Source organism: Amblyraja radiata, chromosome 8 (assembly GCF_010909765.2).
Source record: "Amblyraja radiata isolate CabotCenter1 chromosome 8, sAmbRad1.1.pri, whole genome shotgun sequence".
In the NCBI taxonomy this organism is placed as follows: domain Eukaryota; kingdom Metazoa; phylum Chordata; class Chondrichthyes; order Rajiformes; family Rajidae; genus Amblyraja; species Amblyraja radiata.
The window spans coordinates 30,598,663-30,617,971 of record NC_045963.1 but is presented as its reverse complement, the minus strand read 5'-3'; the positions used below and the strand labels follow the sequence as shown (position 1 = coordinate 30,617,971).

Below are 19,309 nucleotides of genomic sequence, written 5' to 3'. Positions count from 1 at the left end.
GCAGCTCTTTGCACACCTTGGGTATGCAAAACAAAGAATTTCACTGTGACTCGTCACATGTGACAATAACGTATTCACTCATTCAGAAAAGGGATAAGTGACGTTTCATTTCAGAACCCTTCTTCTGACCTGAAACGTCACCTATTTTTTTTCTCCAGAGATGTTACCTGACCCGGCTGAGTTACTCCAGCTTTATGTGTCTACTTTTGTAAAGTTTGCCTCCAGTTATCATATCCAATAGTCATCCTTTGATCTTATTTTTTTATTAGTATAAAAATGTTTCAAGTGTATATTACTGATTACAGGCAATGTAGGAAAAAAAACCTCAATTGAGCTTAAAAACAATAAAAATTATCCTTGCCCACTATTTGGATTCAGGATTATTAAAAATTAATCAGCGATGTGTGGGCTCAAGGCCTTAAATGCCACTGACACTGATGTGACGCCAATCAATGTAATACACTGAAATATAGTTGTGATTCAAGTGTATCAAAGTTCATTATAAGGAGCTGGGAATAAATGTTGAAAAAATTAAATAAAAATAGATCTAAACGACAGATCAAATACAATCAACACGGCCACGATAAAATACAGCTCTCTTTTACAAACTGCAAAAGATTTGTGAATTATATTTCTATTTTCATAATTTGTCCCACCTGATGTATGCCTCCGGCACCTCTCAGAGTTGCAGTATTGCCGATCTTTATAATCGTCCGGTGATTAATTTAATACTTTCATCGGAAGTTTCGCAGTGTTTATCCCGAGACCATCAACTAAATACAAACTGGTTACCATGACGACCCGGAGCCCCAGCGTCCCGGTCACGTGGGTTACGGCGGGGGGAGGGGGAAACCGTCGCATCGCACGTGACTTGATTCCGGGCGCGCGGACTGGTTGCCGTGGCGACGCCGTCCGACGGCTCGCGTGTTTACGTCAGCGCGCTTTGCGCGTGGCCTTTTGAACCAGCTCGTGGAGCCGGAAGTAGTCGGCGCCGAGGTGCGAGTGCTGGTGCTGGTTCGGGCCCCTGGCGCTGCCCGTGCACAACCGATGCGTCTGGGTTATGGGGGGAATCAAAGTAATCCACACCGGCTGAAGTACCGGTTGGGGTGGCAAGAAGGTTCAACATCAGAAGAAAGCAAGAATTGTTCGGAGAGCGAGAGCGAGAGCGAGGGCGAAGGGGTAGTGGATGCCACAGAGTAGACGGGTCGAAGGGCCAGGGCCAAGGCCAACGAAAGAGTGGACGGGCCGAAGGGCCAGTGGCAACGAACGGAGTGGAAGAACTTGAGAAACATTTTTTCGTTAATTCTCGACTACTCCATGCTAATTTCTTCCTTCTCCTTATCAAAGATGCTTTGATGTGGTTCATGGCATCTAAGTGAAGAAGGCAGAGACCCCCCCCCCGGGTTTTCTCGACCTTTTCTCCCTTGCTGGGTGATGAGCCAGGTTGTGGCCGCCTCTTGCAATCACCCTTCAAGCAGTTACTGACCATGGCCGCAGATTTGCAAGCCAAGTATCAGAAACTGGCCCAGGAATACTCCAAGGTGGGCAGGATTGACTTCATTTTTTAATGTGTTTTGCGTGATGTTAGATTTTTTCTGCGATATATGGGAGTAGGCGAACCTCTGCTATTCATTAAAGAATTATGGAATTACACATTAGTGGGTTGATAGCTAGAAATCATAAATCATTCTTTTAACAAAGTCGATTTGCATTTTAGTCGATTTACAATATAAACATTTTCATATAAACATAAGCATTTCCAAACGTAAATGGGTTAACTAACCACTTTAGGTTAACAATCTTTTGTTAAATTATGATCACTGTACGGTATTTTTACAGTGTGATTATCTAACAAGACAACCTTTGCATTCTAACTTAAAGACTAAGTGTCTCTTTATACTCGTTCTGTTCCACAATGTGTACAGATTAATTGCTAGTCGAAGTAAGGTAACCTGAAAATTGCCTCATTTTAGCATATAAAGAAAAAAATCCTTTAATTGTGAAATTGCCTGCAATTTATTAAAAAGTGTATTGATGTGTATTGACTGCATGAAGCTTAAAAATAATGTCACAATTATTTGCATTGAAGTTTTTAACTTGGATACTCTTGATATGTAATTTGGGTATTTAGAAATGAATTTAATGTGATTTATTCAAAGTTATAAGTGTTGCATGTAGGGGTGAGTTAATTTTAGTCTCATCTTTTAGAAGTACTAATAAGATTAAATGCTATTTCAGACCTTTAAGGAAGAGAGTGGAGAAATGATAGAGAATATTATATCTTTGTCTTCAGATGGTTGCAAGAGGTCACTAATGACCATTTAAACTATTTTTATGAAAAAACTCGAATGTCTAGCGAATGATGCAGTGTATTAAAAAAGGAAAGTGAAAATGTTTTTGTTGTGTGCCAACCAGTCAGCGGAATGACTATACATGATTACAATCGAGTCGTCCACAGTGTACAAGATAGTCCGAGCATCTTCAATGAGGTGGATAGTAGCTGAGGACTGCTCTTTAGTTGTTGGTAGGATCTTCTTCTTATCGAGTCCACACACAAGATTAGAAGTTGTTCAGCCAGAGCTGAACACACTTCTCGGCATCTGCACAATGGTGTCTGTCTTGCGCTTCTTGTGCTTCTTGCGCGTGGTGGTGGAAAGATTGGTTGAAACAGGGCCGCGACGTGAACGCTCTTTCCTTGGCCCCGTTGGTAGGATGATTCAGGCTATACCAGTTTCGCATTTCACTCCATACACACTAGGGGCAATTTACAGAGGGTAATTAACCTGCAACCCCACATGTTTTAGCAATGTGGGAGAAAGCCGGAACACCAGAGGAAGCTTGTGAGAATGTGCAAATTCTACAGAGACCGCACCTGAGTTCAGGGTTGAACCCAGACGCCTGGCGCATTGAGGTGGCGGCAGCTTTACCAGCTATGCCATTGTGCTGCCCTATTTTAAATTGAGAGCTGCTTAATATTTAGTGGCGTTATTGTTGATAATTCAAAATATTTTACTGTTTGAAATGTTTCAGCTTCGAGCTCAGAACCAAGTTCTGAAGAAAGCTGTTGTGGATGAACAAGGTCATGGAACATCTTTAAAGGTATAGTGCACAGATCATGTGTAAGTGATGCATAGAAAGATAGAAAATGGGTGCAGGAGTAGCCCATTTGGCCCTTCGAGCCAGCACTGACTGCCATTCAATATGATCATGACTGATCATCCCAAATCAGTACTCATTTCCTGCTGTCTCCCCATATCCTTTGATTCAATTAGCCCTAAGAGCTATATCTAATTCTCTCTTGAATACTTCTCAGTGATATGGCCTCCCTTGCCTTCTGTGGCAGAGAATTCCACAAATTTACAACTCTCTCGTTGAAAAAGTTTTTTCTCATCTCAGTCCTAAATGGCATACCCTTTATTCTGGTACAAATACAGTGGGCTGGATCTTGCTGCCTAATGCTGGAGGTTGCCAAGTAAATGCCTGCATTTTAGCTTTTTAATGGAGGAGCAAGTATTAAAGTTCCACAAATGAGCTGTGATGTGTTTACGTCTAGGACCTAGACAAAAATGCTTGAGAAACTCAGTGGGTGAGGCAGCATCTATGGAGCGAAGGAATAGGTGACGTTAAGGGTCGAGACCCTTCTTCAGAATGATGTGGGGGGGCATGGCGGGAAGAAGAAAGGAAGAGGCGGAGAGAGTAAGCTGTGGGAGAGCTGGGGAGGGGAGGGGAGGAAGGAGAAAGCAAAGACTACCTAAAATTGGAGGTCAATGTTCATACCACTGGGTGTAAACTACCCAAGCGAAATATGAGGTGCTGCTCCTCCAATTTGCGGTAGGACTCACTCTGGTCATGGAGGAGGCCCAGGACAGAAAGGTCGGATTCGGAATGGGAGGGGGAGTTGAAGTGCTGAGCCACCGGGAGACCAGGTTGGTTAATGAGAACTGAGTGGAGGTGTTGGGCGAAGCGATCGCCAAGCCTGTGCTTGGTCTCACCGATGAAGAGCAGTTGACACCTAGAACAGCAGATGCAATCTGACCTTTCTGTACTGGGCCTCCTCCATGGCCAGAGTGATTCCCACCACAAATTGGAGGAGCAGCATCTCATATTTCGCTTGGGTAGTTTACACCCCAGTGGTATGAACATTGACTTCTCCAAATACAGGTAGTCCTTGCTTTCTCCCTCCTTCTCCTCCACATCCCAGCTCTCCCACAGCCTACTGTCTCCGCTCTTCCTTTCTGCTTCCCGCCCCCACCCCACATCAGTCTAAAGAAAGGTCTCAACCCAACACGTCATCTATTCCTTCGCTCCATAGATGCTGCCTCACCCGCTGAGTTTCTCCAGGATTTTTGTCTACCTTCGATTTTTCCAGCATCTGCAGTTCTTTCTTAAACTCCTACAAATGCTGTTCAACCTGCTGAGCTCTTCCAGCAGTTTTATTTCTGCTTATTCATATCGTCCTTTCCAACCAAAACCTTTCTGCTTGCTGTCTATTGATGGCTGTGGATGAGGATTGCTTCATTTTCTCATCTGCATTTTCAGCTCTTAATTACTACTTCAATCCAAACTAACGTTGTAATCTCTCCAAGCCCTACAGCAGAAATGTGCTCATGTGATTTGCCCACTTTAATCCCCAGTAGTAGTTGCACAACCAAGTGCTGGAATCGGCACCTGTCTCGCAACAACTTGCATTACTGCAAATTCCCTGTCGCACTTGCTGCATTGCAACAAAGACATAATTGAGTGCAAAGCATTTTGATGTACCCGAGTTAGATATGTGATGCATGGATGCAAACATTTTTGTATTCTTTGCTTTCTCTAAACCTCTTCAATGTCCCACACTTTTGTCCATCCTCAAATCTTTAAAGCACACCTCATTCAGTAAATTCTTGGTTGTCTACTTTGAACTCTCATATAGTTCAGCCTCAGTTTTACTAATGCTCTTGTAAATGTTTACTAGTTTTTAGTCTACTAATGTTTACTAGTCTAAAGCTACGAACTGAATTATGTCATTGCCATCTTCATCAAGACAAACTTCTCAGTTTGAACTAATTTAGATCGCAGGTTTGAACTGAAAATTCCCTAATTCTGCATTTTGCCATTATTTCTTTGATTTAATAACGTTAGGAACAGCTGGGTGAAAAACAAAATGCTTTCCCACATCTGTACCTCCCTATGTTTTTGCATTGTACAAATTAACATAAAACAAAACTTTCCCGGCAACAGGAGGAGCTGAAAATGAAGGATCAAAGTGTTAGAAAGTTGCAACAGGAAATGGACAGCCTGACATTCCGGAATCAACAGCTGGCAAAGCGGGTTGCACTTCTTCAAGAGGAATTAGTAACAACTGAGGCCAAAGTGAAGAAAAGTAAGGTAAATAGTAAGAAATAAAGCACAGTTCCTGTCTTCCAATTCTGTTGACTTCTTGAACTTGGATGGTAAATGCCAAAGCATTTGCTATGTTTCGTTTCCACTCTTGTTTTCCATACATTGGTTCAAAATTATATTTTTGGAAAGTGTTTCAAGCAGGACATCAAAATGTTATTAGCAGAGCATTTGAACTGAGTTGTTGATTGACGATGAATGGAAATTAAACTTTCAAATGAGTTGACGGAGTTATTGCGAGTCATGAGGATCATACAGCACGGAAATGGGCCCTTTGGCCTAATTTGCCCATGACAGCCACGATGTCCCACCTGCACTATTTTCAACTGCCTGCATTTGGCCCATATTCCTGCAAAGCTTTCATAGCCGTGTACTTGTCCAAACGTCTTTAAAATGTAGTTATCGTAACTGCATCAACTACCTCCTCTGGCAGCTTGTTCCATATACTGTTTATTAAATCTTGTCCCTTGCAAATTTAACATGCCCTCTGGTTCTGGATTCCATTATCTGGTAAAAGACTGCACATTCACCCTATCTATCCTCCTCATGATTTTATACACCACCATAAGATACCACCCACGTCTTCTGTGTTCAAATAGACTACAGATATTAGATAGATTTTATCTGATAAAAATTGGGGCGGCGCAGTAGAGCAGCAGTTGAGTTGCTCCCTTACAGCGCCAGAGACCTTTGTTCGATCCTGCCTACAAGCGCTATCTCTATGGAGTTTGTACATTCTCCCTGTGACTGCATGGGTCTAAGCCGGGTGCTCTGGTTTCCTCCCACATTTCAAAGATGTGCAGGTTTGTTAATTGCCTTCTGTAATGTGCCCCTAGTGTGTAGGATAGAACTAGTGAATGGGTGATTCTACAAAAGAGGCTGACTCGTGTGAAAAGGCAATGAAGCTATCGATCACCACAACACAGAAATTGAGTACATTTGTTCAAATGTGTGCGATGTTAGTTTGAGGTGCTATCCAAAATTGATGATCTCAAAGGCACTTTCAAAAATTGTTTATATCTTCCCTTATAAGAAATAGTGGTTTCTAAGGTTGTCTACTCGTGCTAAAAGATAATGTATAAGGACGTTTTTTTCCAATGTCTTTTTTAACCTTCAACTTTGGCTACTCATATTGCCAGAACATTTATTTAAACAAACCTTATTAAATCTTGGCATTCTCATGTACCGTTGGAAATGATCCCAGTATTTCAAGCCTCTTATTACTTCAGTTTCCCATCTTTAGAGATACAGTGTGGAAGCGGGCCCTTCGACCCACCGAGTCCATGCGGACCATCGATCACCCGTACACTATCATACATACGTTATCCCACTATCTCTGGAATTATCGTGGCGAATGAGTGTAAAAACTTTGTTACTTAGGCACTTTTTCAAAAATGATCTCATTTTCATTTGAATTGTATGCGGCCACCCATTCAGTTAACCTGTTTGTCTCACGTCTTTTACAGTATTGCCTTTTCACATGGAAACTGTGCGTGTTTTTAACTTTCATGTTCTTTTTTAACTTATTTCTAAGTTCCAACTCCCTAGTACTAACAAAGTGTCAGGGAAACTCTCTTAAACCAAAACACTAGCGAAAACGGAAACTTTAAACGCTGTACATAAATCGGTATCCAGCGTGGCCAGCAGAGATCAACAGAGAGCGCCGTGGCAACAACAATGGGAGCGCGGCTCCAAGGAAAACCCGGAGAAAACATCGGGGTAAGCGGGGAGGGGATTCAGAATAGGTTGAGAGCCCAAGCCTTTTGTCCTCCTCTGCCCAGCATTCTTCTGGCAAACGTCCAGTCCCTGGAATACAAGCTGGATGACCTCAGGGCGAGGGTCAAATTCCAGCGGGACATAAGGGACTGCAACATTCTCTGCCTGACCGAGACAGGGCTGACCTTGCTGATTCCGGATCAGGTAATCTGCCCAACCGAGTCCTTCACTGTCTACCGTGCTGACAAAACAGAAGCATCTGAGAAATCCAAGGGTGGAGGAGTCTGCTTCATAACCAATAACAACTGGTGCAACCATGGAAATATCAAGATGCTTTCCCGTTCCTGCTCGCCGGACCTGGAGCATCTGACGATCTCATGCCGCCCATTCTACCTAACCCGGGAGTTCGGCTCAGTGTTCGTCACAGCCGTCTACATTCCACCGATGTGCTATGTCGACATCAAAACAAGAACCCGGATGCGGCTATGGTGGTGGCTGGAGATTTTAATAAATCAAATTTCAAGAAAGTCATGCCGAACTTCTACCAACACATCACGTGTGCCACCAGGGGGGAGAGAACATTGGACCACTGCTATACGCCGTTCCGGAAGGGCTACAAGGCCGTTTCCCTCCCTCCCTTCGGAAAATCTGACCACGCTGCCATTTTCCTGCCGCTGGAGTATAAACAGAGGATAGTTTGGGAAGCGGCAGTGACGAGGGACGTAAAGCATTGGTCCGACCAGTCAGAGGCCATGCTGCAAGATGCACTGACAGATGTCGACTGGAATATGTTCCAAGCAAGTTCCAGTGACGTCAGTGAGTTTGTAGAAGCAGTCACGGACTTCCTCGCAACAATAGCCGACAACATCGTCCCCACGGTAAGGGTTAGTGCCTTTCCGAATCAAAAACCCTGGGTGGACAGGTCCGTTCGTGTTGCCTTGAATGCTCGCACCGCTGCCTACAACTCGGGCCTGGCATCCGGAAATATGGACGTCTACAAGGTAGAATCCTACCGACTGCGAAGGGCAGTGAAGGACGCAAAAAGGAGGTTCAGAGACGAGATGGAGTCACAGATGGAGCAGCAGGACACCAAACGCCTGTGGCAGGGGCTGCGGACTGTAACCAACTACCGGAGCAGCCCCCCCTCAACCGGAAGTGCCGGCACCACCCTAGCTGATGACCTGAACTCCTACGCTCGTTTTGAGACAGGCAACATCACCCCAGGTCTGCCGACTAATGACAACACTGCCAGCGTGTTGGCTATCGAAGCTGTAGGGAGGTCCATCGCTGGGGATGTGCACACATTCTCGTTGTCCGAGCACGACGTGAGGAGGGCTCTGACGCGGGTGAACACGAGGAAAGCTGCAGGCCCCGATGGCATCTCGGGGCGAGTACTTTAGTCTTGTGCTACGCAGCTAGCTCCGGTGCTCACTACAATATTCAATCTCTCCCTGGCCAAGTCCGTGGTCCCTGCCTGCTTCAAAAGATCCATCATTGTACCTATACCTAAAAATGCCTCCTCAGCTTGTCTGAATGACTACCGTCTTCAGTTCAGTTCAGCCTTCAACACGATAGTCCCCACCAGACTTGCTGAGAAGCTGCTGGAATTGGGCCTCAACACCCCCCCGTGTGCCTGGGTCCTGGACTTTCTCACCGCCAGGCCGCAGGTGGTCAAGATGGGAGGAAATACATCAGTCCCTCACCCTGAGCACAGGATCCCCCCAGGGTTGTGTCCTCAGCCCCCTACAGTACTCCCTGTACATACATGACTGCGTGGCTAGGTTCAGCTCCAACTCTATAATCAAGTTTGCTGATGACACTGGTGGTGTGGTGGGCCTGATCTCCGATAACGATGAGAAGGCCTACCTAGAGGAGGTGGCTGATCTGGCACTCTGGTGTCAGGACAACAGCCTCCTCTTGAATATCAAAAAAACGAAGGAGCTGATTGTGGACTTTAGGAGGGCACATCATCCGAGGACGTACACACCATTGAAGATAAATGGGGATACTGTGGATAGGGTGAGCTGCTTTAAATACCTGGGAGTCCACATCTCTGAGGATCTGACATGGTCATCACACGCTGCAGCACTGGTGAGTAAGGCAAGGCAGCGCCTTTACCACCTCAGGCAATTGAGGAAATTCAGAGTGTCTCTGAGGATCCTCCAGTGCGTCTACTCAGCGGCTGTGGAAAGCATCTTGTCCGGAAACATCACGATTTGGTTTGGGAATGCTCTGAAGAAGGGTCTCGACCCGAAACTTCGCCTATTCCTTCGCTCCATAGATGCGCTGCCTCACCCGCTGAGTTTCTTCAGCTTTTTTGTCTACAATCTATTTCCCTCTTATACTCTGACTTATCTTTACCCGTTATATGTCCAATAACTGTCTTTAGGTTTTTTTGCTTGGTGGCAATATGCACAAGTGTGCAGTGCTAAAGTTCCTTGTGTCTAGAATAGCTCGTAACTGGCAGTTTTTTTTTACACAGCAGAAGGGTGCTGATTCTCCTGCTCAACTGAATCAGCAACGACAGAATGTTTTCGATGAAGATCTGCAGAACAAGATTGAAGAAAATGAACGACTGCACAAGCAAGTGAGTTAATTTCTAGCTGTCTAAGTTTCATTCATCAGTAGTTTTAAGAAGAACTGTTAAAACAATAATGCAAGAAATGTAAAGCATTGATAACTCTTGATTTAAGATACTCTTTTTTTTAAATTGCCCTTGGTTCAAACCTCTCATGCCTTAATGACAGAAAATGAAAATCAACCAGCGGAGTGGTGTAGCTAGTCAGGCTGCTGCCTTAGTGTTCAGAGATCCGGACTGAATCCTGACCTTGGCTGCTGTTTGTGTGGAGTTGATGGGTCCTTTCTGTGGCCATGTGGGTTTCCACTCATATCTCAAAACATGTTTTGGTTTGGCAGGAATATTGACCACTGTAAATTATCCCTTGTGTATAGGTGAGTGGTAGAATCTGGCAGAATTGATGAGACTATGTGACGAATAAAAATAAAAAAAAGATTTTATGCGTATGATCAGTGTAAATGGGTGGTTGATGGTTGGCATAGGCTCAGTGGTCCAAAGATAAGTTTCTGACGGCAGAGTGACACAGGCAGTGCAGCTGCTGTTTTGCAGCTCCAGTGACTGAGTTCCATCTGACCATGTGTGAAACATTGAAAGTAGGTACAAGAGTAGGTCATTTGACCCTTCGAGCCAGCACCACCATTCAATATGATATTGGCTGATCATCCAGAATCGGTACCCTGTTCCTGTTTTTTCCCCATATCCCTTGGTTCCGTTAGCCCTAAGAGCTATATCTAGCTCTCTCTCTCTCTTTTCACCCAATGAACTGGCCTCCACTGCCTCCTGGGGCAGAGAATTTCTCAGATTCACAACTCTCTGGGTGAAAAAGTTTTTCCTAAATGGCCTACCCCTTATTCTGAAACTGTGACCCCTGGTTCTGGACTTCCCCAACATCGGGAACATTTTTCCTGCGCCTAGCCTGTCCAATCCGTTACAAATTGTATATGTTTCTATAAGATCCCCTCTCGTCCTTCTAAATTCCAGTGAATATAAGCACATTTCATCCATTCTTTCATAATTTGTCAGACCTGCCATCCCGGGAATTAACCTGGTGAACTTGCGCTGCATTCCCTCAATAGCAAGAATGCCCTTCCTCAAATTAGGAGACCAAAACTACAGGAAATACTCCAGATGTGGTCTCACCAGGGCCCTGTACAACTGCAGCAGGACCTCATTGCTCCTGTACTCAAATCCTTTAGCTATGAAGGCCAACATGCCATTTGCTTTCTTCATTGCCTGCTATACCTGCATGCTTACTTTCAGTGACTGATGTACAAGGACACCCAGGTCTCGTTGCACCTTCACTTTTCCTAATCTGACACCATTCGGATAATAATCTGCCTTCTTGTTCTTGCCTCCAAAGTGACTAACCTCACATTTATCCACATTATACTGCATCTGCCATGCATCTACCCACTCACCCAACCTATCCAAATCATCCTGCCGCCTTGTAGCATCTCCTCGCAGTTTACACCACCACCCAGCTTTGTATCATCCGCAAACTTGGAGATGTTACATTTAATTCCTTTGTTTAAATCGTTAAATTCGATGCTGTCTGTATCGTATTTGCATGTTCTCCTGTCTAATTCCATGGTGTCTAAGTTTCCTCTGGCAGCAACCTGAAGAACACCTATTATAACAAAAGTGCAATAAATTATAATCTCTTAGTTTCTACCAAGTGCTCCGGTTTTCTCTTGCATCCTTAAGAGTTGCAGGTTGGTAGATTAATTGGATATTATACTTTTCTTTAATTTATGCAGAAGTATCGATGGGCACGTGGGAAGAATAAAATAACTATAATTGTATGCTTGATTTTCCATGGGCAGAATGGCCTCTTTCTGCATGATTCTGTGACTTGTTTGTTTTTAGCAAAATGCTTTTTCATTTTTCCAAAAAAGGTAAAAATTGTGTGTTTGGGGGAGAAACTGAAAGCATTCAGTAACGGAGTACAATCATACACTACGAAAAACAATCTCTTTGATTATTGAGTTTGTGTGTCAAGCTTCCCATTCATTCTTGCCTACAGTCTAAATGTATTTATAGTAACCAATTCACATTCACATCCACATTCCAGAGATGGGTTGGTAGGTCACCAGAAATCAAGAAGGAAACCATCATAATCACATTAAGAACTTTCAAACTCTACACAAACAGCAATGGAGATTGGGAATGAAACTAGCCCCCAGAAATGTGTGCCCCAATGCACTTGTGTACCTTGATTAATGCAAACTAACACGCTAACAGATTTGCGTTAATCAAGCACGTCAAAATCCTAGATTTTATTTTCAGTTCTTCTGTTCGGCAACTATGAGCTACCTCCATTTTTATGGATCTGCTTGGTGAGGGACTACCATGCAGCAATTCTCACAGCAGAATGACACAGGCAATACAGCTGCTGTTTTGCAGCTCCAGTGACTGAGTTCCATCTGACCATGAATTCGCAGCAACGAATCACTGCTGCCATCATGTGGATTTTGTGTTTGTGGGGAATAAAAGATACTTGGAAATTTACCTTATTCAGACCTCAAAACATATTAGTTTTGCACTTGGCATACAAACATTGAAAAGACTGATTCTTACAATTTACATTGTTTAACTTTTGCTGTTCAACTTTGTTTAACTTTTACAGTTCTGGTTGTAGTATTATAGAAAAATGTACTTGCACATAGTATAGAAACCATGTAGAATGAAAGGTGGTTAGAAGCACTATCTAGGTAGGAAGACATGGAGGTGAGTAAAGGAGGTGTAAGATTATTATCCAATTAATGGGTGTAGTTTTTGGTGTTACAAGTTGCCATAATATGACATAAACTATATTGCGAGTACATACGGTTTTAAATATCGGGGGTATGTCTTCTTCTGGCTTTGACATTTTAACTCTCAGCCCCTTCTCTCTGCATTCCTTTGTCTTCTGCATCTACATCCCTCCCTCCTTCTCTTCCAAACATCCCTTTCCTTCTCCCATTTATTATTTTCTCTAAGTGGTTAGCTCCCTTCTAATCAATGGTGCCTAAATGTTCTGTTCTTTGTTTCATATCTTTTGCTTAAGTTGTTTGGAGTGCAAGTTTTTGTTTGGCTGCACTGTGAGTGTTTTGCTGATGTTTGCATTTGGCAGCATGTCAGGAATGGAAACCAGATGTTTTCACTGTGCTATTGTAGGTTTTCAGTTCAAGCTATTTAAAGCAAAAACATAGTGTTGCAAATGTACTAGTATTGGAACATGCATTAGTATTGGAAATAAATACTTAGCATTTTACTTGAATCTTAGCTGATCTGTACCTCATCCAGAGCTGCCAAGTAGTACGGATTTTCCATATTTTTTACGGAAATGCAATAAGAATACGGATGTACGATTTTTCGTTGTTAAATATGGATTTTTTTTAAAATCCGACCATAGATAATCGTAACAACGAGTCACCGCTGTACCGAAATTGACTTAAGATCTTGCTGCTTAAAATATGCAAGGATATAAAAAGTCATACTGTACCTCTAAAAATTATAGCAAATTAAATCTATTAGTATTTTAAATTTCAAGATCGGGATGATTATTTTTGTAAGCTTGCATCTGCCTGTCCCGCTCCAGGTTTAAACAGCGCTGTCAGTTTAACGCTTGGGAATTTAAACGGAGAGCTGTCTGCTGCAGCACTATGGGTTCTAAACATAGCGCTACCGGCTGGAGCGCTATGGCCACTGTGCTATGGGTCACAGACTTTTCGGGGAGGGAGAGAGAGGGAGGTAGGGAATAAGAGAGGGAGGAAGAAAAAGAGGGAGGAGGAGAGAGGGAGGGGAGGGAAAGGGAAAGAGAGGAAGGAGAGAGGGAGAGGGAGGCTTCCAAAATGGCTTCTACATCATCATCATCTGGTGCTAAAAGCAGGAAGCAGCCGTTCAACCAGCAGTATACAAAGAGATGGCAATGAATGCACTGTCAAGTAAGGTGCATAGAAGACACGTGAATTGGTAGCAAAGTTATGCATTCTGTACTCTTACATAGGTATGACCGCACATAAAAAAGAAAAAATTTCTCAGCAAAACGGCACCGCGTAAAAATACTGATTTCCTCAGCAAAATACTGATTTTCAGGTACTAGAATACTGAAATGCTCTGACAAAACTTGAACCTTGAAATGAGTATCTGCCTTTGTATTTTGTTTTGTTTTATTGTTTGCTAATTTTTACCACTTGCTCCTCTTCTGAAATCATTGCATCCTATTGGGTATGGTTTTCTAGGTCTTGATTGTCCAGAGGTTTCTCATGTGTGCTACAGTAGTAACCCACAGTGATACTCCAAGTGCTGTTTAATTCGAAAGAACTTGCTCGTCTTGTACCATGAGGCTACTGCAAGTCCCTACTGCCCACTGGCACTCTTGCCCGCAACTATTGTTGGGATTTACCATACAGAAGTCTCCAGGCTGGCGAATCAGCAGCTTGTATAATATCCAACAAGAAGCAACAAGGATCCAAGAGATCAGTCAACACATGGAACAGGAACAGCTGTGACTAGACAAAGCCCATAAGGCCAAGATGTAGCTCTGCACCTCAACTCGGTGTTATACAGCCACACCACTTGTTGTAGGCAACTCAGCGCCAACTTTTGTAGGCAGCCTCTCCACGTGTAAGTGTGTTCAGATTAATTGCTCTACCAGGTTCCTTGTGCAGCATCAGGGAGAGCAGGAGTTTTATAAGGTTCTCACCATTGAGAACTGCACATTATTTCTGCTGTTCCTGAGAATGCATCCTGTGTAAGAGAAGCTAAGTTGGGAGAGGGAATTCTAATCAAGCTGGATCTTGTACAAGCATGTACTTTCTCAAACTAAACTAAATAATTTGTTCCTCAGCAACCAACTATTGGACCAAAATCCAACAATGCAATTTGGATGTATTTTAATGGACTTGACTTCTGTGGTATGAGCAAGCCACGCAATGCCACTTGATCAAGCCTTTGTGCAAAGACTATTCTTAAGCAACGTGCAATGATGTCAGGATCAGCTTGCAGATATTTGAAATGGGCTTGATATTGGGCAGAAATATGATTTTGGATGGACACAAGCAATTTAGTTGTCATTTCCACTCTCAGTCCCAACAAAGCCCAAAGCTGCTTAGACTAATTGTATCCTTCTGACAAGATAGATGAGTTGATTCAGAAATAAACCTAGGATGTTGTGGTCTGTACATCTCATCTTTTGATTCAGCCATCACAGAGCCTCGCTCAAAAGCAGAAAATATTAGAAACACCCAGCCGGTGGGAAGAGAAACAGCTAACATTTCAGGTCTAAGTACTCCAAGCTTATTTTGTTCAACTGCTAATAATGCCTTCAGTAGAGCAAGCAGTACATCCGACCCTGGAAGTGAATGTCAAGTTAAGAAATGCCCTCGTCGTCATTGAGAGTTTTCTACTGAGGAATCCGCTGAGCCTGCCCCTGCTTGTTCCCAGAACACCAGAGAACTGAAGAGGAGGAAACCGGCGACAACAGTCAAGAGGAGCAAGGCCTATAGGAAAGTGAACCGGGATCCTTCCTTCTGCATCCTCAAGGTTGGCGCCCCTGGGACGCAAAGATGGCCGGGCGAAGAGAGGGACAACGGTTTGCTGAACGTTCTCGACAAAGTTGATGGCTACAGGCCCTGCAACAGCCTGGAGCTCGCCTGGATTAGAGGCTGCTCCATAAGACCTAGAGCGTGGACTGGACTTTGGAAATGGTGCCAAATCTAGCAACTCAGAAATAGAATTTCACCGTGTTTTGCGCATTTGACAATAATCAATCATTGAAGTAGTTTAGATCAGAAACTGACAGAAGTGGGAGTTGCATCTGTTCTAATGGCAGTCTCCTGTCAGAAATGTTTCAGTTTGATTAAGTAATCACACAGTTTTATGATCTTGATGATCACTTTTAAGACACTATTACAAAAATATAATCCTTTTTTTTTTTTTTTTTATCACTTCTTCATGATCTCTCTTTAATCCTGCATTTGGCAAGTAGAAACTGGGTTGGTGTTGGGGATCTTAGATCTGCTATGGTTTTGATCAAGTTTAATATCCGACTCCTTTCACTGCACTGCATAAGATATCATGCAAATTTAATTTTGGATATGCTTCAGATGCTGTTTGGAATGGTATTTGGCAGCAAATATGTGCACAGACAATTTTTGTTCACTACTGCCATATTTTTTTTCCTCCATATTTGGATCACCTAGCTCTCTGGTCCCACTCTGAATCAGTGGACAGATTACTTTAAATAAAGCCCTCTGTTTAAATTTAGTTAAATTAATCTGTATGTTTTGGACCAAGAGCACTCGTAAGCATCCTGTTTATGTAAACTTGCTAGCGATACATAACCAGCTCCAGAAACTACTTTTCAATTTGATTTTTAGGGGAAAATTCAATGTTTTGGCAGAAAATAAATCTACTGGAGTTGGATAACAAATAATGTTTTTTTTTTTGTTGTAGCTTGTTACAGTGAGGACATAAACCAGAACCTCTTTCTACAGCAGTGGAGTACTTTAATTGATATGCACACTATTACAGATGCTGGATTCTTGAGCAAAAAACAAACTGCCGAAGGAACATAGAAAATAGGTGCAGGAGTAAGCCATTCGGCCTTTCGAGCCAATATGATCATGGCTGATCATCCAAAATCAGTACCCTGCTTTCTCCCCCTACCCCTTGATTCCGTTAGCCCTAAGAGCTATATCTAACTCTCTCTTGAAAACATCCAGTGAATTTGCCTCCACTAAACTCAGTGGGTTATGCAGCATCTGTGGAAGGATGCATACTTGCTAGGTGAGATCTGCTATATGATTTTACTGGGTTGTATGATAAATAAAGCATTTCACTGTACCTAGATACATGTGACAATAAAGTATTATTGGATCATTGAAATAGACGACACTTGGGATCTGAATCCATCAGACTCAACGACGTTTCGGGTGAGGACTAACTGAAGTCTGAAGTACAGTTCTAATCCAAAATGTTGTTGAGTCTGAAGAAGCATCCCAACCCGAAATGTGAACTGTTCATTTTATTGAACAGATGGTGCCTGATCCACTAAGTTCCTCCCACAACCTATTTATTTGTTATTGGTACTTTAATTTATTGTTTATGCTTTGCAGTATATATTAATCCATACAAAATTTTACAAAATATTCTTCCGAAATCTTTTATTCTCTTGAGGGCTGATTTGATTACATTGTTTTGGCTTCAGTATTTTCTGGAGAAAGTGATGACTGTTCTGGTAGATTGGCCGTTTTGCTTGACCTCAAATGTATTTAACAGCTTTTATACAAGTTTGCTTGTTTGGTTTTAGTACTTTCTCAACTTATTTTGGTCTACCAGTTATGGCAAGTGGCCTGTTTCTGTACTGTAAGTTCTACGTAAGCTACAACTTTGAGTAAATTGTAATTACAGCTCAGAATTTTTGTAAAAAGGGTATTGGCAGAAAACATCATTCTTGTTATTTTTGTATTCAGCCATTATGTTATGTATAGATTTGGTAAACACCTGGGTGCTATGACCTGTTTATTGGAACTTGCTGTGACCAATCTTCTGCCACCGAGATGCATGGGGCCGAGCCAATTGGGGATAGTTTTGCCGACTCGTAATTCACAAGTTACAGGAGTAGAATTAGGCCATTCGGCCCATCGTGTCTACTCCGCCATTCAATCATGGCTGATCTCTGCCTCCTAATCCTATTTTCCTGCCTTGACACCTGTTCTAATTAAAAAATATCTATAAAATATCCACTGACTTGGCCTTCACAGCCTTCTGTGGCAGTGAGTTCCACAGATTAACTACCCTCTGACTAAAGAGGTTCCTCCTCACCTCCTTTCTAAAAGACAATAAATAATAGGTGCAGGAGTAGGCCATTCGGCCCTTCGAGCCAGTACCGCCATTCAATGTGATCATGGCTGATCATCCCCAATCAGTACCCCGTTCCTGCCTTCTCCCCATATCCCCTGACCCCGTTATCTTTAAGAGCCCTATCTAGCTCTCTCTTGAACGTATCCAGAGAACCGGCCTCCACCGCCCTATGAGGCAGAGAATTCCACAGACTCAAAACTCTCTGTGTGAAATAGTGTTTCCTCATCTCCGTTCTAAATGGCTTGTTTCAGAGTATACAAGCCCAGCCACTCCATTCTCTCAGCATATGACAGTCCCGCAATCCCAGGAATTAACCTTATAAATCTACGCTGCACTCCCTCAATAGCAAGACTGTTCTTGCTCAAATTAGAGGACCAAAACTGCACACAATACTCCAGGTGTGGTCTCACTAGGGCTCTGTACAACTGCAGAAGGACCTCTTTGCTCCTTTCCTCAACTCCTCTTGTTATGAAAGCCAACATGTCATTCGCTTTCTTCACTGCCTGCTGTACCTGCATGCTTACTTTCATTGACTGATGGACAAGGACCCCCAGATCCTGTTGTACTTCTCTTTTTCCCAATTTGACACCATTTAGATAATAATCTGCCTTCCTGTTTTTGCTACCAAAGTGGATATCCTCACATTTATCCACATTAAACTGCATTTGCCATGCATCTGCCTACTCACCCAACCTGTCCAAGTCACCCTGCATTCTCATAGCATCCTCCTCACAGTTCACACTGCCACCCAGCTTTGTGTCATCTGCAAATTTGCTAATGTTACTTTGAATCCTTTCATCTAAATCATTGATACATATTGTAAATAGCTGCGGTCCCAGCATCGAGCCTTGCGGTACCCCACTAGTCACTGCATGCCATTCTGAAAGGGACCCGTTAATCTACTCTTTGTTTCCTGTCTGCCAACAAATTTTCTATCCATGTCAGCACTCTACCCCCAATACCATGTGCCCTAATTTTGCCCACTAATCTCCTATATGGAACCTTATCAAATGCTTTCTGTAAGTCCAGGTACACTCCATCCACTGGATCTCCCTCATCCATTTTCCTAGTTACATCCTCAAAACATTCCAGAAGATTAGTCAAGCATGATTTTCCCTTCCTAAATCCATGCTGACTCGGACCGGTCCTGTTACTGCTATCCATAAGAGTGCCCTTTAATTCTGAGGCTATGACCTCTGGTCCTAGACTATCCCACCAGTGGAAACATCCTATCCACATCCACTCTATCAATGCCTTTCATTATTCTGTAAGTTTCAATGAGATCCCCCCTCAACAGCGAGTAAAGGCCCAGTGCTGTCAAATGCTCATCATATGCTAACCCACTCATTCCTGGAATCTTTCTTGTAAACCTTCTCTGGACCCTCCCCAGAGCCAGCACATCCTTCCTCAGATATGGGGACCAAATTTGCTCATCTGGTAATGCCCCTGTCCCACTTAAGAAACCTGAACGGAAACCTCTGGAGACTTTGCGCCCCACCCAAAGTTTCCGTGCGGTTCCTGGAGGTTGCAGGTGGTTGCTGGAGGTTGCAGGTGGTGGAAGCATGTAGGGAGACTGACAAAAACCTCCGGGAACCACACGGAAACCTTGGGTGGGGCGCAAAGTCTCCAGAGGTTTCCGTTCAGGTTTCCTAAGTGGGACAGGGGCATAAAGGTGCATTTTTGCCCAAGATCACCTCGGTTGTGGCTTGTCGCCCATGATAATATTCAAGCTCTGTCACAGTCACCTGGCATTAGCTTGATTGAATTGAGCCTCCAGCTCGTTTT

The 19,309-nt window shown here is 43.2% G+C and overlaps 1 protein-coding gene across 4 annotated transcripts in view; it reads left to right on the top strand.

Moving 5' to 3' along the window:
- Positions 1-945: 945 nt before the first annotated feature.
- The window catches only part of ppp1r21 (protein phosphatase 1 regulatory subunit 21), a 62,732-nt gene continuing 44,368 nt past the window's right edge, over positions 946-19,309 (top strand). For 2 of the 4 annotated variants that reach the window (XM_033025490.1, XM_033025489.1), the window contains exons 1-4: positions 964-1,541; positions 3,031-3,099; positions 5,224-5,370; positions 9,581-9,685. In XM_033025490.1, the coding sequence (XP_032881381.1) occupies positions 1,488-1,541; positions 3,031-3,099; positions 5,224-5,370; positions 9,581-9,685 (375 nt within the window). In that variant the 5' untranslated portion in view covers positions 964-1,487. Of the gene's footprint in view, positions 1,542-3,030; positions 3,100-5,223; positions 5,371-9,580; positions 9,686-19,309 lie in introns of all 4 variants that reach the window. The other 2 variants (XM_033025487.1, XM_033025488.1) reach the window with 2 other exon arrangements.